The sequence below is a fragment of the Malaclemys terrapin genome, chromosome 5, assembly GCF_027887155.1.
Source record: "Malaclemys terrapin pileata isolate rMalTer1 chromosome 5, rMalTer1.hap1, whole genome shotgun sequence".
Taxonomy (NCBI): Eukaryota; Metazoa; Chordata; order Testudines; family Emydidae; genus Malaclemys; species Malaclemys terrapin.
The window spans coordinates 46446470-46473308 of record NC_071509.1 but is presented as its reverse complement, the minus strand read 5'-3'; the positions used below and the strand labels follow the sequence as shown (position 1 = coordinate 46473308).

At 39.8% G+C, this 26839-nt stretch overlaps 1 protein-coding gene across 2 annotated transcripts in view; it reads left to right on the top strand.

Moving 5' to 3' along the window:
* BEND4 (BEN domain containing 4) overlaps positions 1-26503 on the top strand; it is a 33164-nt gene extending 6661 nt beyond the window's left edge. The window contains exons 2-5 of one of the 2 annotated variants that reach the window (XM_054030240.1): positions 1818-2381; positions 14045-14136; positions 18184-18424; positions 22438-26503. In XM_054030240.1, coding sequence (XP_053886215.1) covers positions 1818-2381; positions 14045-14136; positions 18184-18424; positions 22438-22655 — 1115 coding nt within the window. In that variant the 3' untranslated portion in view covers positions 22656-26503. The remainder of the gene's footprint in view (positions 1-1817; positions 2382-14044; positions 14137-18183; positions 18425-22437) is intronic. The other variant, XM_054030241.1, reaches the window with a different exon arrangement.
* Positions 26504-26839: the final 336 nt, after the last annotated feature.

Sequence of the window (26839 nt, the reverse complement as noted above, 5' to 3'; positions counted from 1 at the left end):
GGGGCGGCGTGCTCGGGAGGAGGCGGAGCAGAGGTGAGCTGGGGGGAGCTGCCGTGGGGGGGGTGTGTGCCTCAGAGCGGGGGCAGGAGGAAGGTGCAAGGTGGAAGTTTCGCCTAGAGCACGAAACTTCCTTGCATCGGCCCTGCCTGTATGTAGTAGCACTTTTGTAATGTTGGTTTTATTAACTGCTGGGGGTGAGAGGTTTTCCTACATTTTTAAAATAAAGAATGAGTGGTAGGAGAAAGCTACTATGTATGTTTTAGTATAGCCCTGCCTCTGGCACATGGCCTATACAGGAGCTTGTTTGTGGGTCCTCAGAAGCCAGCATGAGGCTGTCATCCTCAGTTTCTGTGCCAGGAGATTTCTCCCCCACCTGGATCCAGGAATTTTAAAGACCTTTATGCTGGTTTGACCCTTTTACCTTGTGTAAAGGGGCCAGAATGCTGGAGAGAATCCTAACCCATGTCATTTCAAATACTCTTCAGGGAGAGTTGTACTAACCTCACTAGGAGCAAGTAGATTTTTCCACGAATAGACAGCCTTGTGGAACCAAGAGAAGCACCATCTCTTGAAAGCATGTGGGGGAGTCTGCTGTTTTTTCATGCCAACTGTGTGGTGTTGGGCCTGGTCACCTTCTTTAAAAATTATGACCAAGATTTTCAAAAGCAACTAAGGATTTTGGGTGCCTACCTTGAGACACCTTAAAGGTGCTTGATTTTCAAGGAGCCTGCTGTGTTCATCACTTTCTGAAAATCAGGCCCCTTTCAGGGTGTCAAGCTGGACTCCCAAAAAACACAGACACACACACAGCAGTATTTAAGGGAGGCTCACGTATCTTCCTCTAGATTCAGGAATGATTCAAGTGCTCGCTCTTGAATCAGTGGAATCTGCTCATATTCAGAGTCCAGAGTGGAAGGAGGAGATGCAAGGTCTAAGCACAAGACCACGCACAGCAAGGAAAAACTCATGCCTGGAAGATTTGGTGGGAAGAGGGGAGCATGGAGCACAAAAATATCTGTATCTAACAGCAGAGGTGAAAGTGGGCTGGTAGGGGCTGGTATGGCGTACCAGTAAGGAGTGGCTGCTGGTACTGGCCAGTACACAGCTGACGTTAAAGCGTTGCCATGGCAGTGCTTTAATGTCGCTACCCCTTTTCCATCACCCCCTCTTCCAGGGCTGCCAATGGGGAGGGGTGCAAAAGGGGAAGCTGCCTCGAGGCCTGGCAATTTAAAAGGGTCTGGGGCTCCTGGTCGCTTCCATAGCAGCGGCTGGAGCCCCGGGTCCTTTAAATCACTGCCAGAGCCCCAGGCGGCGCAGGCTGGACAGTGTGGAAGGGCTGGCTGGGGGGGACTGACCCCCAGCCCTGCCCCTTCCGGGGGGGGGCAGAACCAGGCCCCCATACCGGTAAGTCTTATCTTACTTTCACTCCCGTCTCACAGCTTATGTTTTGCTACAAGACAAATATTTATTTGGCCTTACACCTGTAACAAATTGTATCAAATTTGTGTTTTCTTCCCCATTTTCTTGTCTTAGTCACTGCTTAGCACAGTACTGTTTCAGAGGGATTATCATCCCAATGCACTTCTGATTAACAGCAAGGTCACAAGGGTACTCTCAAAATAGAAGCAAAGTAAGAATGATTTTAATTCTCAATGTTACCAAAGTATTAGAGCGGGAAACAATTTTAATATGTTCAAAAAATACAGTGTAAACTGCTCTAAATCATTAAACTAGCTGTGTGTGTGTTAGACTAGCTAGTACAGTCTGACATATCTTTTGCTTTAGTTTGCTGTGATTCATCTTTTCTTCTGTTTCAGAGAGTCGTATGATTCTGGATGCCTTTGCCCAACAATGCAGCCGGGTTCTTAATCTTTTAAATTGTGGTGGAAAACTACTGGACAACAATCACTCTCAGTCCATGATTTCTTGTGTAAAGCAGGAAAGCACAAGTTATAGTGAAAGACAAGAGCAGTGTCAGCTGGGGAAAATGGTCCATAGTCAGACGTCAGACAATTTAGACATAGAGATGCAGTATATTCAAAAGAAACAACAAACCTCAGCCTTTCTGAGGGTTTTTACTGATTCCCTTCAAAACTATTTGCTTTCTGGGAGCTTTGCATCTCAGAACACCTCATCAGTAAATGATTTTGGCCATTTGGCAGATGTGGATCCACTTTCAACCTCTCCAGTACACACTTTAGGTGGATGGACATCCCCAGCAACCTCTGAATCCCATGGTCACCCATCATCATCTACACTTCCAGAGGAGGAAGAGGAGGAGGAGGAGGGATACTGTCCCCGATGTCAAGAGCTAGAGCAGGAGGTAATTTCACTACAACAAGAAAATGAGGAACTCCGGAGAAAACTAGAGAGCATTCCAGGTAAATATTCCCAGGCCACGTAATATTTTATTTATGTTAACATCAACTTTACTTTATGTAATATACTGTACCTAGATTATCGTATTAAAACTAGTTTTAAAGGTTATAATGGGGGTTTCATTAGCACTTGCCAAAACAGAGGAACTCATGTTAAGGCTCCAACCGTAACTTGCACAGTTGTGCCAGCTATTACACTTAATTTTGCATCATATACTATATTATCTGCTGATAAATGTCCATATGAACTGCTAGACTTAGACACATGTTGTGAATTCTAGATAGAATGTAATTATAACTCTGAATTTGCTTTGTTTGGGGGCATTTAAGTCATTGTAAGTAGGTTGTCATAGTACTTTAAAAGATGTGCTTTCACATTGATTGCCTCTGCCATTATTTAAATGGTGATTATAATTTGCAAACCTATTTATTTCCTCTTTTCTTAAAAAAGCACCTATTCAAAGGTCACGTGTCCATCCTTTTAACAAAGTGGATACAAAATTTAAATTGAACTTTATCCTCCTAAAAAATACACCCAAGCCGTCAAACTTAAAAACATTCCTCCCAACTCTTCTCACACATCTCCAGGAAGAGCATGGGAAAAGAGAGTATCTTTGCAATATGCCCTGAAAGTTGACTCTGTCAGACCAAAGCAGGGAGAAAGAGGCCAATATATGTTCCACAGTAGAAAATTCCTCACTGAAAACACTCTCGACTCTTTTTTAAACCTGAGGGCTATTAACACTTGACGTCAGCTGCGGTGTTTGAGCTGTGGTATTGCATAAGAACAAAATATCAAAATATCTTGAATCCAAGCCCTTTAGACCTTAAATATAGGTAAAAAGCAAAACCTTGAGTAGTACCAGAAACAAATGGGAAGCTAGTGAAGACTAAAGCACACATGTAACATGCTCCTTTTTGGACATACACAAAACTAGTGGATTGCAACCTTCTGCATTTGCTAAAGGTTTTGAAAGTTTTTCAGGTATAGTCCCATATAGAGCGCATAACAGTAATCCACCGTAGACATGACAAAGGCATGGATAACTGTTGAGGGCTGCGCCTGAAGAAAAATATCAACCTGCTAGCCAAGCACAAATGAAAAAAAAAAAAAGTATACTTGGCCCAAGTTGTTTGAACGTCCAGATGAAGATCCCAAAAGACCCCAAGTTACAAATCTGAACAAAAAGTGATCAAAGCAGTTTACATAGCTTTCACTCTTTCTCTTGGTCTTCCCCTCAGCTGCTAATGTCTCTTACTTATCTGGCCCAATCCTCAGTCAATGAGCTCTCACCTAGTGTGACTAACGCTTGGAGGGGCAACACTGAGAATGCCTACTCAAGGCAAACTGCAAGGAATAGGGCAGACAGTTCCGAAAAGTGGTGGTCTATTCTATAATTAGATTCACCAACCCAGCAACAAAACAGCTTCTGTAATACCACACTGGTTATCAAGAAGCCAAAATACAGTTCCCTTTAAGCAATACAGCCTTTATCTCTAATACCACACTGGTTATCAAGAAGCCAAAATACAGTTCCCTTTAAGCAATACAACCTTTATTTCCCATTAAGATAGCCAAGTCTAATATAATGAGAGATGATTAACAATCTTATTCACCATACTTAAAATTCTACCAATCCCAAGGAACTGGACACATTGCCCACCACCAGGTCAATGAATATTTCAGATCTCACCCAAATACATGCTTACAGCCAATCCTTATTAACTAAATCTAAGATTTATTAATCAAAAGAAAGAAGAGAGTTGCTATGATTAAATAAAAAATAAAAATAAATAAATGGCAATATACCTATCTCATAGAACTGGAAGGGACCCTGAAAGCTCATCAAGTACAGCCCCCTGCCTTCACTAGCAGGACCAAGTACAGATTTTGCCCCAGATTCCTAAGTGGCCCCTTCAAGGATTGAACTCATAACCCTGGGTTTAGCAGACCAATGCTCAAACCACTGAGCTATCCCTCAATATACATGCAGAGATGAGTAAAGTTCTTAGATCAGTTTCAGGGAAATCTAAGGATTCCAGGTACTGCCACAGTTGCTTTGCTATCAAGGAGGACATGAGTCTACATTGTAGTCCAAAGCACCCCAAAAGTTCCAAGAGCGCCAAGGAGTGAGTCTGCTTAAAAATCAAATAGAGAGGATGTCTTATTTGTTGTCCCACATTCTGACTTCACGCCAGTGTGGTTCTGCCAGCACAGAGGCTGACTGTCTAGTGTGAATCAGTGTGATCTTATCCACAGACTAGTGAGCAAATTCACAGCACGAGACACTCTCCTCTGTAGGTGAGCACATAACTCTGATCAGCAGAAGTGTTTTGGATGGTGAATCAAGACTTTGCAGGGTTTATGAGGGAGCCAAAGAAACTTTATCACAAGATTCTATAATTCTTTGTGACAGTATCATACTGTAATAACCCTCTGTCCCCACCAGTGCTCCACATTTTTTCTTTACTCTTTCATCTGTTGCAGGGAGTCTGTATACCATGGTGACCTGTTAGAGTAATGCAGGTGAAAAGATGGTTTAAGGGGGCAGTATGTCAGGAAAGAGACCATTATAATGTCCTATCAGATCACTAAAAGAGTGCTTAATGACTTCGTACTTTTTCCCTTCAATGCTGTATGGAACTGAACTGGTTCTGTTAGCCTCCAAAGAAAGACCAATACAATAAATAATTTTTTTAAAGTAGGCTTGATTGGGAAATTTATGGTCTGTCCTCAAAATGGAATATGACACTCCTGATGGCAACATTATAAATAAAAGATAAATGCAACAGTCTGTTCCTTCTTCTCTTCTATAGCAGTCTCAGAACAATTCTCTCCCTTTCTTTCAGATAGTGAGCATTTTCTACTGTTTGGTATGTCACCCCCACACTACCTCCATGGAGTTTCAAGGAGTCCGCATTCTAAAAATAGATGCGGCAGCACATTTCTAACGGGAGCTATGCAAAACACCATTTGCATTGCTGACAAAAAACAGAGGGGAAAGGGTTTTTCTGGGGATATACAAAAGCAATGAAGTTGTTACTTTGGTAGAATTTTTACTGAGGAAAAACTATACCTGGACCATTTAGATACAGATGGGGAAAAAAAAATAAGACTTTTTGCCACCAACTCCTCTCCTCCACCCCTAAGGTCCTACATTGCCGTTTGAGAGGTCCTCAGTCTAATGGCAGCCTTTCAGCTTGTAGTGTGCCCAAGAGTCAGTCGTAGGTAGACTGCCTGAAAGGATGCTATGAAACATGCCATTTGTTCACCAAGGAGTTGAAGGCATACAGAATAGGGCAAGGTACTACCTGTAGGTAAGGTTTACTCATGTATATTGCTAAAACTGAGACAGTTACAATGGTAAAATGGACAACTTATTTGTGAAGCTCTAAGTACCTACATGGGAACAAATATTTGATAATAGGCTCTTCAATCTAGCAAAGACATAACCCAATCCAATGGGTGGAAGCTGAAGCTAGGCAAATTCAGACTGAAAATAAGACATAACAGAGAGAGTAATGTACCAAGAGTTATGATGGATCATTGGCAAGTTTTAAAGCAAGATTGGATATTTTATCTGAAAAATGTACTCTAGTCCAATCACAGCTACTGGACTTGAGTCAGGAATTAATTCAGGGAAGTCCTATGGCCTGAGTTTTGCAGGAGGTCAGACTAGAATAGATGATCACAATGGTCCCTTCTGCCCTTGAAATACATGTATAACTTGGATCTGAGGCACGATATATATTAAGTGCCCCAGGGATTCAGTTCTTACATAGAGTCTCACAAATTATGAATACCACATACTGCTTCCATTCTTGCTGTGACCAAAAGGGAGGTGGCATTGATGAGTGGTTAAAGAAGAGGCCTAGGAGTCAAGAGATCAGGGTTCTCTTCCTGGCTTTGGCTTGCTGCATGGCCTTGGACAAACCACTCAGCATGCGCACATGCATGTGTGAAAGAGTGATACTAGGCAATTTATGGGCAGAGAGTTTTCGGGAGGCAACACAGAGATAGCCATCTTCTTTTGCCCAGCCACAGAAAATACTCCGGTTATTTCTTCACGGGGGAGTGGATGAAGAAATTAAAAAGTGTGGGGGACTAACAAGAGAAGGTGTGCACGGTAGCCAGAGGGTGAGCAGGGTAGATTGGGCAGCCACAGAAGATATGAAAAATAAGTTTTTCATTGCTGTTTTTTTTTAAAGCCTTGATGTTCACTTTGAATCACTGTCTCAGTTTCTGTTGATGCTTTGAACATTTTAATCTGATCTCTCCACTCCTGATCAGCTTCCCAGCTTCAAAGTGTGAAGTCATCTTACTAAGCAAACCTTGAATTAAATTAATGAATGTTTTGCAAGGACTAGTGTGTCAGAATACCCTTTGAATTTGTGTGGTATAGCTGCTCTCTCGGCTTTGCAACTTCATGGTTCTGGTTTAGTTTACTAAAACAGTCTGTTCCAAATACACAAATTCTTACACCATACACTCCTATTACTATACATGCTACAGTATCTTCTGCTGCTATGGGCCTCATTAACCTTATTTTTTTCCCCATGCTTCACATTGTTTGCATGGTAAATTCTATGGAAAGTTACTGTGGGAGAGTTTTTGTTGCAAGCCATGGAAATCAGAGCAAAATATGTAAAAAGTTATGGATCAACCTTGCTAGAATAAAGTCCCTTTGGAGATTTGTACCTCAAATTTAATTTTTGTGGGGGCAACTCCTAATCTTCTAGTTAAACTTATAGTAGCTACTGCCCCTTTCTACCTAGTCATCTTTATCGGCTCAAGGTTCTTTATTATTCATTAGCAATATAAATGTGTAAAGAGGTTTATACAGAGTGCCCCTGCCCTGAAGAGCTTACAGTCTAAACTGAGATGTAAAGGCTGAGGGGAGGGGACAACCAATCAGTAGGGAGAAAGAAGAAGAGAGGACAAGAGTGACAACAAGAGCAAGAATGGGTTTTCAGATACAGGGGCAACCTAGAAAGCAACAGTAGGATATGGATGTTTCAAGTTAGGGAATGCTTTGCCACCAGTTCTCTTGTGTGTCTCTAGTAGCATAGGGCTTTTGACTCCCACTATAGGTCAATTAGCCTGATCTTCTGTGCCCCTCTCCTGTTGATTCCCCTGCTCCGAATTAACTTTCTATATGCTGTTCTCAGTAAAATGTGTACTGTTTTCTTATTCATGCAGCCATCAAATTGCAAAAATACCAAATTGTCAGCAGTTTTGAAAACAAACATGAAAACCACGAATTCCTGGCAGATATACAGCCTTTTTCCTATACTGCTGTAACCTCTGGGTCCTCTCATCACCTTTTCTCCACCTCACTGCACTCCATCACTTTTCTTCACAAGCTGACACATACAGCTCCAGCCATCTTTTAGCTTCTCTCCACTTAATGGGTTCTTTACTGTCTACCCCAGGTCCCTTTGAATCTCAGCTCCAAGATCTACATTATTCTGTGAATGCAAGTTGTTAGTGAAATATGTTTTTGGACAAAAATAATACAATCCATGTTATTCAGAGTACTTTTCCAAATATATCAGGGTGAAAAGCAACTCAGTTTATCTGACCAAAAGTCTGTACTACCATGTACTTTCTAAATAGGGGGTTTATAAACATTGTTCATTACATCTTTTTGACAGTCAAGTCCCATTTCAGACATACCCTAAAATGAACTTAAAATGTCTTAAAATGAAGACTCTCTCAAGGTCCAGCAAGCAAGGACACCAGTCACTTGCAAAGATGGAATAGAGAAATCTCCTTTAGGGAAAATACCTAAATGAAGGTACTGTTGATTTTTTTTTGTCTGGAGTATTTAAAGATCGACAGTACCATATGATGGGAGGCATAAAATGGCAATAATGCCATACATCATTTGAACCTGAATGGCAGAGGAACACCAGTTAAATGTTTCAGCTACAATGAATATTACAGTGCTGAACACACCTTTACCAATAGGCATCAATGTGTATATATGCATGTGTGCACAAAGTTCTTTTAGAGTAGATTTTTTTCCAATTACTCTCATCCTGTGGTCAATGGCCCAGCCAACTACTCTTAAAGTGTGAAAACAACATAGTCAAAACCATCACAAGCAGTGCCCCAAAACATATTTTGTGCAACACAAGAAAGCAAACTGTAATACGGCTAGTTCCTTAGAGTAGCTGCAAAGTCTTATTACTTTGATCAATAAACAGTGAAGTTCCAACATCACCTTATGCATATCTTGTTTCCACAAAGCTTGTCTACCTCTCAGTCATCCTGTGAGTTTTGCTGAATATTCTAAAACATATGTATGACCCTGTTCTCTCAATTTACATTTAGTTTCTTCAAAAATCCTTCTGCTTTTTTACTAGCTCTGGGCCATAGTCAGGAAGAAGTCTGATATTTACCTGAGAGTTTATTTCTCCGGGTTGCCTTGCCACCTTTAGGACTTCCTCCATATCATTAACATTGTACATTAAATCAAGCTGGTGAATAAAGACAGTTGATCTTTCATCTTCCTAATGAGCAAGAAAATTAGAATTACAACATTGCAGAAGCCAGCAGACCCCCAGTGGCTCCTTTAAATGGGAATTCATCCCAGCCCACATATTTACTGCAGATATTAAATCATGGCAACCAACTGTTGCTTCTATGGTAGCTTCTCTCCCATTGGGTATCGTAAGCAGGGATCTCTGCTGTTAATCCATCATTCATAGTGGATAGTTTCTTAAGCCTGAAAAAGGTCAGATCTCTAGGTTATGACCTTGTTAACTCCCAGAGATCTAATTATTTTTAATTAGACTGATTTAAGTGACTCTTTACACTCACAAACCCCAAGCCATAGTAAAGTTTCAGAGTAAAGTAACTCTTGGTGTGGAGAGTTTAGAGAAAATGGCTCCACTTTCAGCAAAGGGAGTGTTTATTCTCAAAGTCATACCATTAGAGTCATAAAAGAATGCCCAGATAACTTAAAATTGAAGTGTGGATGCAAAACTAAAGTTTGAATTTTGGTGTTCCCACTGCCCTATTTGTGCTTTTTAGAGCTTTGTTAACATATGGGGCTTTGCTTTCTGAACCAGCATAACTAAGCAAGGAATCTTTGGCTCTGGCAGTTGAGAAGTCAGGGAAGCAAAAGGCTGTTTGTCCCACAATACCAGCAAAATATATGGTGGTTTTAGTAGTTATAATATGCCCCAACCATTTTAACAATATTAACATCCAATTTGGGACCAAAAGCAGTTCCACCTTTATGAAAAAATGAAGAATTTATGTGTGTTTATAAACATGAGTTTCAGCCACTTCCTTTCATATTTCTGGCAGGTAATGGGAAAGCACCAGCGTAACATCAGCCGAGTTTGATTAAAAAGATATAGAGCTGCATGTTATCAGCCTACTGATGACACCACAGTCCAAACAGGTTCATTGGCTGCCCCCATAGCCTTACATATATATTAAATAAGAGGCATAAATGCAACCCTGAATAACTTCAGAAGAGATCCCTCAGAAGAGATGTGCAATCATCCAGCACAGCACATGCATGCACACTCTCTCTTTCCCTCCCTCCAATCAATAGAAATGGAAACTCAAATGAGATCCCATCCACCTTGCTGGGGTCCCACACTGGTTCTACATAAACTCACTCAATGGTATTAAATGCTGCTAACAGCTCTAAGAGATTCAACAGGACCACCTGATCCTTGCTGTTTGCTAGCAGGGGATAATAAGCCAGAGAAATAAATTCAGTCTCCACTCTCCACCCAATCCTGAATCCTAATTTATAAGGATCAAGGAATTCCATGGCTTCCAAATGCCACAATGGCTTTGTCAACACCACCTCCACAGTAAGCTTGCAAAATAAGATTGGGCAATATTTACCAAGACCTTCAGTAGCAAGAGATGGTCATTTGAGTAGGGGCTCGAACAGTTATTCATCTGAATTCAGGTAGCATCTACCTTCTCCTTTAGAAAATACTAGCAATCAGCAATAACTGACCTCTTCCTGCTTGCTTTCACCTTCTGTGAGAATCATGGACCCAATGGACAAGTCACATGAGATTTCCAGTCAATGGTGAAGAGTTCTATCTAGATATTTACACTGCCCCCCTCACCATAGCATCTGAGTGCCAGATAGTCGTCATCTTCATGGATATTAAAGTTGCCCAGGACAGTTATTCTCAGTGATTTCAGCATCAGTTTAGATAATTTGTTCATCTTGTCTGGGAACTCAGCAGGGCAGCTCTGCACAGCTGTTCCCAATTTAACCCTGTCCTGAGAATCTCATGAAATGAACAGATACAAAATAAATATCTTCGGAGTGAGGCACATCTTCTGCTTGCAGTCTAATGGAAATAGTACAGATACAGCATCTCCCTTATCCACTCAACTCATGCTAAACTAAAATGTCCATCTGGAGAGCACCTTTTTTAAACCATCCAGGCCTTGCTACATTGTCCGGCCAGGATTTCAGATTAAGTCAGGCTTTATACAGGATTACATCATGGATGATGCTGGCTTTATTAGCCACTAAGCTTGCATGGAACAACACGAGCTGAAGGAGTAAGTCCCCATCAACGGAAGCCTGCCCTTCTAAGATGAGACCCCAAACAAGGCCAGTGGGATAGATAAATGTAATCCACTCTGCCATTGTCTAAAATAGGGGTTCTCAGGACAAATGTTTGGTGGCCTCAGCGTGCAGCCACCAACTCTTGCTGTGGGCTGCTCTCACTTGTTCCTAAAATACTTAATTAGCTTTAGGAAAAACAAATAAATATGCACATACTAGCTAGCAATAAATACATTACAACAATTTGGATGTATGTAAGTCTGTTGTGAAAAGTGATATTAACAAACAGATAAGAATCACTTTTCACAGCAGACTTACTTAGCCCTGGCAAGCCTAGGGACAAATTAAGCCCCGGCTTGGGGGTTGGGGGAGGCAGGGAAGCAGCAGGGGGCTGGAGCCTGAAACCCCGCAGCCAGAGCCTGAAGCCCCATGGCCAGGGGACGGGGCCTGGAGATGGAGCCTGCCGCCCTGCCAGCCCAGGGCTGAAGCCCAAAGCCTGAGCCCCACCACCCCTGGGAAGGTGGGGAAATCACAGACTGCCTGCTTCTCCAGTGTTGTGCCCCTGGTGTCTCCAGAGGGGGGCAGGGCCCAACCCCTGCTGGTGGCCCCAGCAACCAACACCAAGGTGGTGCATCCAGGAGCAACAGGGAGGGGGAGGTGCCGCTACTTTACCCCCCTCAATCACAGTCCAGGAGGCTGTGGCTGCAAGAAAAGCCCCTGGTGGCCCCGCAGCAGCCACATTTGAGAAACGCTGGTCTAAAAAAGGATTCCTCCTGTCTCAGCTTCTCAGGCCCATCCCACAGGGATTGGAGAACATGAGTCCTCCCTTTTTCCTTACCCAACCTATGGCAGCAATGCACAACCATCTCAACCACCTGAGCAGCTATTAAAGGGGTGTAGGAACTCCACAGGCAGAGTGCAAATGCTCCATAAATCACCATCTCTCTTCCTCCCTCCTTCCCTAAAAGAAACACCAGACTTCTTCTAGTAATACAAACAAATTAGTCCCAAAAGATTCCCCACATTAAACTTGGAAGCCTCACCTAAGTAAAAATAAAAATAAAATCCCATAGAAAGGTCTTCCCTTACAGTGCCCATCAAACCCACACCCAAGCAATGTCTCCAACTCACACTCTCCAATTCCTGTAGAGTCAGTGCTTCATCCCAGTCAGATAGGGAGGGTCACCAACCTCCCTTTTCCCTTGCAAAGCAGGTTGTGTTTGGAATTGACAAATAACGTAAGGAGAGATCCCCAGAAACATGACCTCATCCCTCAAAGCATCCCAACCACCTTTTAAAAAACAGTCACGCTAGATCATTTTCCCTTCCCCCTAAATAACCTTCCCATACACAAAAATAAACTTTTTCTACCACTTTCTCCTCCAGGTATCCAGTGCCTCAATTCTCTCAGTTACCATCAGACTTCTTTGTTCAGTTCTGAGGTGATGAGTGGAATATTTAGAGTGCATTTAAAGATGAACTACACATTTTTGTAACAAATTTTTCTCAGCTTCATCGATACATTACATTGCAGTAGCCAGACTGAGAAGGTCATTCAGCACATTCGATAAATTAATATTCTCACCAGTCTTTTGGAGCCTAGCTACAGTGGGGGCATTCAGCATATTCCCAAAGTTGAAGGAATTTCATAAAATTATTTGCATGTCAACTAAGTGTCATGTAGTTACTTTAATTTCTTACAAACATCTTGGTAACTAGCAAGAATGGACAAGTAGAAATCTCCTCATAAATAATCATCCACCTATTGTTGTTCAGTTACTTCAACAATATTGCTCTGTAGTCACCACATTCCCTTCTGAGGTACTACACTGGTGTGCTAACAGCGAGTAGTGAAGTCACCAGAGAAACTGAGTTGATAGAAAGCTAGCTTTCTAAGTTGCCACTATCTCACATAATTTTATAAGAAAATATGGGGAAGGTAAGACAAATTGAAGCTTGAGTAAGTTTACCAGGGGCTCTAAGAAACCCAGCACAAAGTACAATTATGTCTTCCTTCAGAAGGTCAAAGCCCACAGAGACGACAAACTGGGGCCAAGATTTTCAGGAATGAACAATGACATCAGAGCTTCAGTTCTGGGGTGTCTCGCTTGCGACAACTTGAAAGTACCTAATTTTAAGAAAGTGCTGAGCACACTTTTAGGTTTCTCAGGTTGGACAACCAAAAATAGAGCCATACAAAATCACTAGTAACTTCTGAAAATCTTGCCCTGGACTGTTAGCCAAAGCTACTAAGACATTTAAGTATTTTACCACTGTTATAAGAACAACCCCTACAAAACTGATACATACAAAACGTTATGTATTTATTTAGTGTTACAAAAGTCAAGCATAATGCTATTAGTTTAATTCTCCTACAATGATTCAGGCTCAGGAATAAAGCATTGTATCTCAAAAATACTTCAGAGTTAATCAGGGATGTGGCAGAATCTGCTTAAAAGAGACCCATAATTGAATCAGACCTAATTAACCCATCACCTCACGAGAAGAGAATAGGATGGTGATACCACAACTGAAATGGATGAGAGTATTTTGGTGGGAGAGGGAAGGGAGGAAAGAGAGTTCAGACTGTTTCCATAATGCCTGGTTTTGTGACAAATTTAGGAAAGAAAATAAACTAATGTTTATGTATTAAATGTGCATACTGTAATTAGTCTGCAGTTTCAGACACATTCCAGCGTGTTTACATGTTAATACTGAATGTATGATTTAAGTCCAAGAAATGTTTTCTCCCTTATGTGGTTTGACCTGTTTACAGGGTGCAGAGATTTTTTTCATTGTCATTGCTGCTGACCTAATTCAGACTTGTAAGCATTGTATTATTTAAATGGAAAACCTTTGAAAAGTAGTGGGCAGAAAATAGAAGAATCCTCAGATACCTCAACACACACACACACACACAAAATCAGCTGTTATATATTTATTGAATGAAATGACTGCACAAACCAAAAGGATGGACATTTCCAATTGTAAATAAATCTTATAGGCATTCACAACAGATATCAGAGACCACTGCTTGACTTAAGCTTAATGTTTTATTTTGTGCTAGACAGCAAATATATAGTAATTGCAATTTGTTTCATGCAGTGCCCTGCCAGACTGTTTTAGATTATTTGAAGACTGTACTTCAGCATCACAACCAACTTATGATACCTCAACCAACAGACCATCCAACAGAGGTAGTATATGATGAACATGAGCTATATATACTTACATTTGAAATTTCATTCAAAAGAAATGTGTAAGTCAATAAATCAGTAGGTACTGGAAGATTATATTTACTAGTAAAAATATATATAAAATCTAGCATTAAACTGTCATTTCCAACATGCAACAAGTTATTGGATTTACAGAACACTAAGAATAATGGAATAGTGCCACTACTAATTTAATTCAAAATGGCTCCATCTAGCGATGTTCCCTTCCCCCCCATACACACTATACTTGTAACATAATGGATTGTTTTTCTTTGATCTTTCCTCAGGCAGAGACATCTCCATTAAAGTCAGACTTAAGATAGTTGAAATTGAAATGTGGTTATAAAACTTCCTTCATATCTCAAACAATCCCACATTACAGACTTTGTTCTCTAGAGTGTCTCTAGCGTTTCTGATAGATTCAAAACAAAAGGATGGACATTATAAATGCTTGTCACTGAGTTGGAGGGGAGGGGGAGTTTTTTATTGCTGAAACATACTGTATTGAAAGCTCTGGAGACTAAAACCTCCACTTATCCAAAGAATAAATATGGCTTGTGTATCAGCTCTAGAGCAATTTTCCCTAATATTGCCCCCCCAAAATGCTTCAACCCAGACCTAGAAAGAACACATCTGGGGAAGATGGCTTTTGGTGTGTAAGCCTTTTTAGAATGTCCAGATCTGAAGTTGATAGCTCTCTTTTCCTGTAAATATTTTCAAACACCTCCACCAACTGATCACCACCCATGCAATTTAGAGGGAAGATGTGTAATTATTCTGCGCTTCAGACTTTGCTTTCTCCGATATACATGGAAGATACAGTGCAAGGAGTGGATGCTCAGCTGGTCCAAACTGACTTAAGAGGAGCTATGGCAGTTTTCACTATCGGATCTGCCCCAAAGAGTGTGTGTCACTTTGCTTCTCACTTTATTTTATTCCAAGTGGTTTGATTTTATTGAAAGCTGCATTTATCAGAGATCGTTCACAGTAAGAATTCCAAGCTCTCATTTTCCTTTCTCTCTCCTTTTTTTGCTTAACCAGAGTTTTTAAGCCATTGTAAAAACTGGTTGTTCTGTAACTATCCATTGGGAATAACTAGTTATGAAGGGAGAGGATTTTTGATTGAATTAAAAAAAATATGAAGAGTTTAATCTTTTATTCATAAGTTTACTCATGTATAGGCATAAGCATGAACTCATTTGTACTCTGAATCTTTCCTCCAGTATATGTTTGTTATATTGCTGTAGGATGTTGTTTTTTAGTTTGTTTTCACTACTGTCAGATGCACTAAAATGCATCTTACATTTATCAAGAGTCTTTTGCCCCAAAGTATTTTAAATACACAGAAATTAATATAGCTATGTCTGGATTAGAATATAGCAACTGTTTAACAGAGCACCTCAATACTACAGCCCCTTTAGACAGGCACCGAAGAAAAATACCCTAACACATTGTAGTTTCAGGAGGGAGGGGATATAGCTGGAATTAAGTCATGTTTAACATAGTTTCTCAAGTACAGTGTCATGAGGTCTTAGATGACTACATGCAATCAGGGCCTTTTTACATTACATTAATCAGCAAAACGTTTAATCCACAATAAACATAGTGGGACCACATCCAATTACTAACCAGGCCAGATCTTGCTTAGCTTGAGAGAGATGACAAGACCACAGTCCTAATTGGCACTGCTCTGGTTCAAAGGGCATACTTGGCATTTTTATGTTTTGCTAGTACAAAACACCCAATGTTTATTTTCTTCCCAGTTTATCAGAATTTTTTTATATACACCTATTAGTTTAACAAGTAAATTCCAATAGCCTAGAAATGGAGGATAACTTGCTTTATACATGAAGGATTATGAGCAAGTTACTGATAAAAACTGTGGGTCAGATACTCCTGTGGCCATTCAGTGGTGGAACTGGCCCAGGGAGGATCATCTCAGCATAAGGGTGATCCTCTAGTTACACAGAGTTAGCACACAATCTTAGACCATTCCCCTCCCTACTGCCAACATAGCAGAGGAAAGGGAGTGAGGCTTGGGAACAGAGGTGGTGGCCAGGATGCCCTTGCACCACAGTGCTCCTTGACTAGGATATCAGCCCCTCAGAGCAATTTGCAGATGACATAAGTTAATACAGGCTGCTGCAACATGGTGCAGAGGGCCCTGACCAGAGGCAGTGTAACAGGGTGGCAACCACCTCTCAAGAGCAGCCCCTGCACTCTTTTTCTCTCTAATTGTAGTTGGTCTTCAGCAACTCAGCCCTTTAGCTGAGTAACACACAGTCTGTCTGTGAAAACAAAAACAAACCCCATAGGGCTGAAGTCTTGTACTCAGTCCCAGCAGCCACCCAAGAGTTCCTTCTTGCTCTCATGGTCCCTGCCAGCAACTGCTCTGTCAGAGGTCCTGTAGTTTCTTCAGCCAGCTAGGAATACCATCCACACTCTTCCAGCTCTAGGTAGCAACTAAAATTACTCTGGCCCTGCAGCTCTTTTTATACTAGCCTGCTGAGCCCTGATTGGCTGCTTCCCTGCAGCCTCTCTGATTGGCTGCTTCCCCCATAGTCACTCTAGGCAGACTGGAGAACTTCTCTACAGTTCCTTTCTGGAATGGGGTGTGGTAGGACCCTGAGGCCTCCAGCAGGGGGCCTCTGGGCCTAGTCCACCCCATCACATGTAGCAATAGGATTAATAAAATGCCAAGGTTAGTTTTCAGCTATGATTTGTGCCAATGAGCCCTACACCAGGACCACTCTGAGCTTTTGCTGAGTTTTCACAGATTTACCAAACTTATTAAAAATAAAAAGTAATGGGTATCTGAGGCACAACCCCCCAAACCATCCCCCAGTAGGCTTTATAAATATGTGGATAATGCTGGGGAGAGGGGAGGGAATTTTATACTATTTTTTCTTAACTTCACATTGTGTACTAGCTGTTTGTAAACAAATAGTGTTGCATTAGGAGAGGGGGCCACAAGTGACACCTGCAGTAGAGTGCCCCAGATTCCACTAATTCAAAAGTGAATAGTATTTCAGTGAACACGTTTTCTTAATGAACTCCCATTGAAAGTGTTTACTGTAACAATGCTTTTATGAAGCAGGCCTAATTTGGTGAAACAGTGCTAGATTTATAAGTTGCAATAAATGTATGTAGCGGTAAAAGTGAATGAGTCTCTAGGAAATTGTTCTTTAAATACCTTAATTACTTTTGAACAAGTACATTAAAACTGAGATCTTGGGTTAATTAATTTCTCCTGTGCTGTAGAATTTTACAGGCAACAAGAACTAAAGTAAATTTGTTTAGGTGCAATTGACCAAAGTTGTCTTATAAATGTTGTATGGATTACAGAAATCCCCATAATTAGTCCCTCTGCATCGATTTAGAATTGGAATTTTAAAGCACACATAAATTATGAAGGCTAAAAGTAAGATGTGTTTCCCGTTGACATAGTGGCATTTGTGTAAAGCTATAATTTGAGTTAATGTGGCATTCATTAATAGTAATGAAGCTTTTAGTTTTTTACAGTTCAGGTTTATTTATTTTCTTTATATTTTTCACAGTAACACAACTGCTGTCAGGTTTTAGGTGTGTTCAACAAAAAGTAATACATTTATTATAAAAATAGACTGTAAAAAGTCATTTCTTAAGTAGTGAACTGTCGACTGCCATAAAGAGACCTGTTTGATCACACTCTTCAAAGACTTTTTTGCACATTTTAATAGATTAAGAAGGAAAGATTATATTTAAATATATCCCCAATCATTGGATCTTCACACTTTTAGCTTACCTGTTAAAGTCCAAGATATAAATAGCACTTTCTCAAAAAGCATTCATCATACCTCACTGGGTTTTGTTATAGAAAATGCAAATGTAATTTTAAAAGTCCCCATTCTCAGTATGAGCAATTGTTCACTTCTGTAGGTATCTCATTGCCAGCATCTGAGATAGTTAAAAGCATTTTTCTTTGCAACTGACATAGTCTTTACTTATTTGTCTTGTAAAATAAATAATAGAAATATTTAACTTTTCCAGGGAAGCAAGCAGTTGCTGAACAACTATCCTGTCTACATCACTAGTAAACAGTGGGATGAGGCTGTAAATTCTTCAAAGAAAGATGGAAGGCGGCTACTTCGATATCTCATCAGATTTGTTTTCACAACTGATGAGCTTAAGTACTCATGCGGCCTTGGAAAAAGGAAAAGGTCAGTGCAGTCAGGAGAGACAGGTCCTGAAAGACGTCCTCTGGATCCAGTAAAAGTAACATGTCTCAGAGGTACTGCATCTTTTCGCTCAGTGTCCACCATATGTGATCTCATTTCACCACATTGGCTCTGGCTCAATATAAGCTTTCAGCTTACTGCAGCAGAAATAGAGAGTGTTTTCGAGACAGATGACAAAAGTGGTTAGAGACATGGAAAAACTTCCATGAGAGGGGACATTGAAGAGACTGGGGTTGTTTAATTTAGAGAGGGGTCAAATAAGAGGCTACATGATAAGGTGTAGAGAAGGTAAATCAAATAATCCTATTTATCTTCTTATAATAGAAGAGCAGAGGGACATTCACAATACATAATTAACCATGGAACTCAATGCCTCAATATACCATTTAAGCCAATAGCTTAGTAGATTCAAAACGGGACTGGATATTTTATACGGATAAAGAGAACATCCATATGTAAATTAGATAGAATTTTTATACAATATATGTGTATAAATTTTATAAGGGATATAAACCTCATTCTTGAGGATGTAAACCAACATTAACTCAGAGGCAGGTTATTTCATAATTGTTCACTATGGGGTTTCTTGCTAACAAGTTGGACCACTGCTCTGATCTGCTATGGCAATTCCTATTTTGTTTTTCTGATATTTTATTAAGGCTTGTTGTCAGCATTTATAATGGTCCACATAAAACATTTTAACTAGCTTGGTTTAAAAAAAGCCCTTGGCATTAGTCTTAGTGTCCACTTCACAAATATAATGTCTATTTCATTCTTTTAAATTAACAACTTTCATAGACTACATGTGCAAAAAGTCATTCAGAAGTGATTGACAACATAAAATCTATGAAGTTATTAGTAAGCAATGAAAAGGAAAATACAAGGAAAACACCAGCAGCAGAATGCTTACATTTGAGACTGAACTTCTATCCAGTTAGATTAGAAGTAACTAACAAGGCCTGGCAGAGCAGACTTTTAATTGTGATATACTTACGTAATCACGTAATATATTTAAAACATTCTTTTTACATAAGCTCAGACTTAGGCATGGTGTTTTCTGCTACACAAAAGATTCACCAGATGTTAAAGCAACATAAAATGAATTATCAGAGCTTAAAAGTGGGGAAAATGCATTTCAGTATATGCAGCGTGCTGTAGAAAGGTCTGGAGCTGGACTCAGGGTGTCAAGTTCCCTGGAAGCTAAGGACTTAAAAGTTGAACAGAAGTGCATCAGGCTTTACTAAGATTTCTTAAATTTCAATTGGTAATTTATACAGGAGCAGAAATGTAATACCAACCCTACCACCACTATAGCCTTCCTCAGTTGTCAAGCCAGATTTTGAGCAGGGACAGAGAGACAATGGGGCATTGGTGATGCCACCTTCAGTTATACCTATTGGCTTTAACAGCATTTCGCATACACCTACCAGCCACCCCTTCTGTCACTGCACTCCCTCCAATCCCAAGGCAGCCAATGGGCAAGACTTCACCCTCTGTAACTTTATCATTTTTAAGCCACTAGACATGTACTATCGATGTGTGTACCCTGTAGTGCTCTTTGGAAAAAATGGCATTTCCATAAATAATTTAGAATCTTGCACAGGAGATCAAAATGTCTAGGGTCCATGTGCCTGTTAAACTGCTCGGTAGAGATTTATAAATTAGTATACCTTGGGTTGGCCAGGCAGTGTACGGGCAGTGCAACATTCTGCAGGGCCAGGGATCCAAATGAGCCTCTCTAGCCCTACCCATTTAAAAGCAAGGTAGTATAAGTGTCAGGGCCGCCCGGGGGGGAGGGGGGCAAGTGAATCCCTTTCCTGGCTAGAGGCGCCTTTTTAAATTTTTACTTACCCAGCGGCAGTCCAGGTCTTCAGCGGCATTTCGGCGGCGGGGGGCCCTTCAGTCGCTCCGGGTCTTCAGCGGCATTTCGGCGGCGGGTCCTACAGTGCTGCCGAAGACGCGGAGCAACTGAAGGACCCACTGCGACGGCCACCACCACAGACTTGGAGCGCCGCCCGGTGAGTATGTCCGCTCCCCCGCTTTGCCCCAGGCCCCCTGAATCCTCTGGGAGGTCCTGATGAGTGTCTAAGTGATCCATGGCATTGCATAATATTGGACTGTCTCCAGGGGTCATGGCAGGAAGTGAGAACTACTTATCTGTCTGCAGCCAGAGGGACTGATTTCAGAGAGCCATTTCTAACCTGCCTTACTGACAGCACAAGCTGTGAGAGCTAAGAAGAGTGCTTGAGGAATTAAAGGGTTTCCTTTTGGTAGGGGTAAAGAAATGATTATTCCTAAACAAAAGTGGTAGTATTCTATAACTATTACTTGTTTGTCATTCTTCCTCCACTCACCAAAGAAAAAAGATATATTTTCAGTCAGTCTGAGGCCAGAATTCTGTAGCATAGGGGAGTGTAGCCTTCTGAAATTACATGGCACATCCCTAGATAGTCTCTTCTGTAGAAGTCCAATGTAGATGCTGCTTCTTGAAAGAGATTAATAAGGATTTTGGAGGAAGAAAATGGACAGATCTGCTTGTAGCCCTAGTGAAATAGATTAGATGAACATTTTGGAGAGCAAGAGTGGGGAAAAAAATAAAATTTTCCTTAAAAAGGTTGTCCCTGTTGAAAGTGGCAACTACTGAAAGCTTACATTAACATCTATAAAAGTTTTAAAGATTTATTTCTTCTATTGAAAGATCTCTGGAACCATCTTTAAGTTTTAAAAAAGCCCAGCAGGCCTAAACTGTAGCACTGTTTCTACACAAGTAACCATTATCTTGAGCAACATCCCAGTTTATGAAACCTCATGCAAGCATAACTAGACCGCAGGGACAGTATTGCTTGCACAGATTTACAGGAAGAGGAATTTAAAACAGAAATAGATTCCACTTTTGAAGGCACAATGCTGGGGTAGCTATGCAAAAATCATATGTCCCAATTTTCCAACAGATAAGCTTGCAACTCAGGATAACAGCATTCCCTGGTCTCAGGATGTTGTGACAGTAATGAAGTTAACTTATACCACCTGTTGTATCAATAGCTTGTCAGTGTTAGAAAGTAAAATGAGAAATACCCTGCTGCATAGGGGAAAAATAATTGTGGAGAATAAATAAAAGTCTACTGCTGACTAAGATGTAGTGCAGCCAATAAATAAAGAGAAGTGCTTCCACTTTTAAAATTATATTTTGTCATTTTAAAGTCTATGTACCTCTGGTTTTGAGGTCTGACTAGCATTAAGAGTTAAAAACCTGTCAAAACCACTTCTGTAATTCTAATGATCAAATACTTCACATATACAAAAAAGTGGAAGAATAGTAGTTTTGACAATAAGAATGTGACACAAACATAGCCATTTGACATATGCATTACCCATTTAAATAGCCAGCTTAAACATGGCACAACTTGAGCTTACTTGGTTTCTCATGCATCGATAAACCCAGTGCTAGGCTGTGAAAGGGCAAGTTAGTCCCTGCTGTCTCATTTAGCTATTTCAATGGCCAATATAGTCTCTAGAACACCGACGTCATAGCCAGAAACATACAACATAATTTTAGAACTTAAAATGAAGACAGACCAAAAAGGAAAAAGGGTGCCAATCTGAAATAGTGTTTGAAACATTGTTATAAATTGCTGAAATCTGCAGATATTAAACTAGGCAGCAGCAGAAGACCATAAAGACCCATGAATATAAGCACAATAAAATTAAAGTGTATAAGGATTACAGGTTTCAAATAAAATGCATTTCCTATTTCATACCAACCTATACATGCATTGCACGTTCGATATCATTAAAATCTCTGAAATTTATTGTTTTATTTCAGCAAGGAGAAATTTCTCTGTAACTACACACACACACACACACACTATTGCATATGGTGAAATAAGTGTGCCTAGAAATAAAATAGGTTCAATTGGCATTATCATGGCATTTCCCATAAGGTTTTAGTCCTGTTTAAGTAGTCACAATAACACTGTACTTATTACTTGCTATAAGCGCTTGCTAGTTGGGCAATAATGTATGCTACATAGATAAGCTGTTTCTTATCACTGTCTGTTTTCCACAGAGTTCATTAGGATGCATTGTACTTCCAACCCTGATTGGTGGATGCCATCTGAAGAACAGATAAACAAGGTTTTCAGTGATGCAGTAGGACATGCTCGTCAAGGACGTGCAGTGGGGACTTTCCTTCATAACGGTAATTCATATTATGAAGGGATAGACCATCAAGGTTCACAAGAAGAAATCTTCAATAGGGGTATCCAAGATGGCTCTGGAGATTGATGTCAATGGAGGAAATCCATACTACAATAGCAACCAGTTAATTAGAAGACACTTTTCTAAAAATACTTTCCTTGAAGTCATTTAAGAATCCAAAGCATGTTTGAACTCATACTGCAAACATTCCAGCTTTTCCATCCTGTCCTAGGGTTCCAGATAACAGAGAGTGATTCATTTCAAGGTCTACCTATGGGATTCCTTGGTGCCTATAAATTGCAAGCCTTTCACAGAATCTTCAAAGGAAAACTGCAATTTCATTCATCTAGTTCTAAAGAAAAGTTAATTTTTAAAAAAGGTATCAAATGATTAAAGAAACAAAAAGTCACTGTCTTGTCTGCTGGCTGATACTGGGCCCAGTTCTGAATTCCTGGACAGAACTGAACTCTGGCAGAATTCCTGACTACTATTAGTTTTGCCTGAGTACGGGGTTTACAATCAAACCGAGAGGCTTGTGACAAAGGAAGTAGTCTTCTATGTTTTACTAGAAAGTAGTGTAGAAAAATTATAAAAGTTACCTTAAAATGTGGAATATTCCATCTCATGTTATGTCCTCAAGTCCTGAACAATACTTCCTTTGTCCAGCAATACCAGGAAATTAAACTTCCCTGCTAAAATGGCAGTGCTCATTGGCAACAGAATCCTTCAATTAGGCAGTATCAAAACAGTAACAGGTATTTCTAAACCATTAAAAATTTCTCCTTATAATTGATAGATATACCCCTACCCTGATATAACGCGACCCGATATAACATGAATTCCGATAGAACGCGGTAAAGCAGCGCTCCGTGGGGGTAGGGCTGTCCGCTCCGGCAGATCAAAGCAAGTTCGATATAACACGGTTTCACCTATAATGTGGTAAGATTTTTTGGCTCCTGAGGACAGCGTTATATCAGATATATATTTATCTAAAGTATTGAGCTAAACACTGCAATTTTCCTAAAAATGAGATTGCTATACCATGAATTTCTATTTCAGGAGACAATTTATTTTGCAGCAGTATTTTATGGCTTTAAAGGTTTACATTTGCATTTGTTTGAGCTATTGTTTGTGTTTTATGCTCATTGCCTGATCAGTTTCAAGGAATGAGCTTGTCCTAATATTCAGATACTCAGTGGTGCATGGAGAGAGGGATTCTATAATAAAAGTCCAATTTATCCTTTTGGCTATTGGGCACTTAAGCATGGGCTCCAGGACTGATTGAGAGTTGTAAACAAATATTTGTGCTAGAAATGAAGCTGATTCACAATGGAATACAATATTGGAAGCAGATACGAAGGTAAAAAACTCAATTTACTGGAGATTTTCAATATCAGGATTAGGGTACATTGTCACTGTAGGAAAGTTTTGAAAAACTGATGCACTCTAGAAACATTTAACGCCAAAGAAACACCACCCTCCCCTCTCATTTTCAGCATTTTTTCAGTCCTCCTGCTTTAGGCAAGTCAGGCCTTCCCCATCACTCCTGGATTCTTGAATCAGCTTTTTCCTGAGACAGCACTTCCTGTTTGATAGACATATTGAACTCCTTCTAGGTAGGTGAATCTTCTCCATCTTTGATCGCCTTTATCTCTACCTCATCTTTGCCTGTTTTCCTAAGTATTTTCCACCCCATCCCTCATCAAGGGGTGTGGGCCTACAGAAGATCTAGTCTGCCAACTAATCTCTTCACTTCTCCCCACCATACGGATGACTACTGGATGGGGAAAGCTAGACGCAACACTCTCCATAACAGCCACCAGGGGTCCCTCTGAACCAAGGTGCTCCTGTATAACTCTTGCTGGACCAAGGGTGAAGTACTGAGGCACCCTCTCAAATACTAATCCCCCATGCGATAATTTCCTCATTTTATCTGTCTCCTCTTTGTCTGCCATTGTGAATGGTTTCTGTTGTATGTAGTACCCCTCCTGTCAGTCAGTGAGAAGAAGCACATCATCAGCACAGTGCATCTATAGAGCAAGATCATGCTGTCCTTTCAGCTACTAACAGGCTGTACCTGGATGGTGTTTCAGGAAACAGTCTTCTGTACATACCTTTGTAGATACTGTCTAATACAATATAGGCTTTAGGCCCATCAACATCCAATACCTCTTAATTTTATTTTTTCTAATGTTTTTAAAGGGTTTTTTAAATCTTCATTTGACTTAGTTTTTAGAAATTAAATTTGTTATTCTAACTAGTAATTTAATCACATTGGGCGTGACCATGCCGTTCGTTTTTAAACAGAATCCCTTACTCTAGGCAAGAGGAGGTTCTGCTTATAGATCAATGGCACAAGATGGTCCCCTTGGGAAGAAGCTCAGCATGTATGTCCTTCCACAGAGAAAAGCTACAGCAGAATATTTGTACTATTGAACTTATACTTTAAAAAAAAAATTAGTAGAAGATAGTACGTTGGTCAGACAGTGCAAGTCTCGCAGGTATGTCTTTAATGTGGTGTCACTTGCCAGAACTACTTGGTAAAACATGTCAGCGTTATCCTGTAAATGACTATTTACAGCCTGAGTCAGCATTATACTGTAATTTTGTTGACATTATGTATCATGATGTATTTTTGTAAACATTGTGATGGCTTCTTTCAAATGTTTAATTGTATGAAATTAAAAATGAAAACATTTCTCTTTGAATAACAGAGAAAAGTATCACTTCATTAGCCGGCTTCTCTCAAATAATAATGTAAGGGTTTTGTTAAAGCAGCCAGTAAGCCTAGCTTTATTTTTAGTGTAAAGGGTAGTCAGTCTTCTGCCCTAAAATGGTTTAACTTCACAATACTGCCCTCTCCTATTGTGCAAAATAACCAAACTTGTGGCCTGATTTATCTATGTAAAGACTATTTATCTATGTAAAAGAGTTTTCAGGATCAGACCTATATATGCCAAAATTCTGCCCTCAGCTGCATGTGTGCACCGACCACTGAAGCAAACGGGAGTCACAGATGTGCGGAGGACAGAATTTAGATGTGTTTGTTTTATTTTTTTAAAGTTTTAGATTACAAAATCTGTCCTGGGTTTATAATGAACTATGGTCCCCATGGCCAAACTCACTTCATTTATAACCTTTCACAACTATTTATTCTAACCAGTCCAAAGCATATATTCTCATTGCATTGTAAATCCACGTGTATTACTGAGAACACATTTGCAAGAAACTAGGAATAAATTCTAGGGAACACTAGGGACCAGAAGTAACAGCATATAAGCCATTGCACAAATATATATTCATGTTAAAGCACTATGTTTTGAAAAGTATTGTATTAATTTACGGTGCTATATGTACACGGAAAATTTGGAACAGAAGGAAGTTGTCGCCTCACTCAGAAAATAGTCCTAAAATCGTTCTGGAAGATAGATCCTTGTTTTATATATTCTTTAATCTTGCTGTCCTTCATGTATCTACCCTCTCTGAAACTTTGTGTAGCAGTACTGCATACCCATTAGTGCCAATCTGCCTTTGCTCTATTTTCTATAACAAATAATTGTGGAGAAACTGTGATTAAAAACCCATTAATCCTAATATTTTTATTGTTAAGGTGTAGTTAATTCTATGAATACTTTCTATTGATGATTGTACTGTGTAGAGTAAATACCAATTTAGGGATAGCCTAATACCGGATACTGTATAACAAAGTGCATAGTGTAATATAGACTAGTAAGTTTTTGTGACAATTTCTATAGGATGTGTGAATTGTTTTCTATGTGGCAACACACATTTCTTTTAAAAACTTAAAAATGTTAGACAAATTTTTAAAGTCAATATTTTTTAATTATAAAAAACATTTGTTACTAGAGTTTGCTATTTCAGGTGTTATCCCTAATTTGAATATTGGTTTTATTATTATGTACCTCTAGTTCCATTTGTTCTGTTGCATAACAATGCACAATAAAAGTTTGTCTCTAATTAATTGTTTGCTCAATTTTCTGAACATGTCATTGTGTCAAACAACTATATTCACTCTTTGGACTAAATATTAATATATTTGTAGATGAAGGGCTGTGTTGCTGTCTTTTTGATTAAATGTTTTTATAGTTTGAATCGGGGTGGGGGAGCACAAATAAATACAAAGGTAAGTACAATATAAAGCCAAAATTCACCATGATATAATATGTTTTATATTTATTCATTGCTGTACATTGGAAGAAAATGTAGAGAGAGAACCTGACTGCAAACTTGTTCTTCGATTAAGGCTGCAA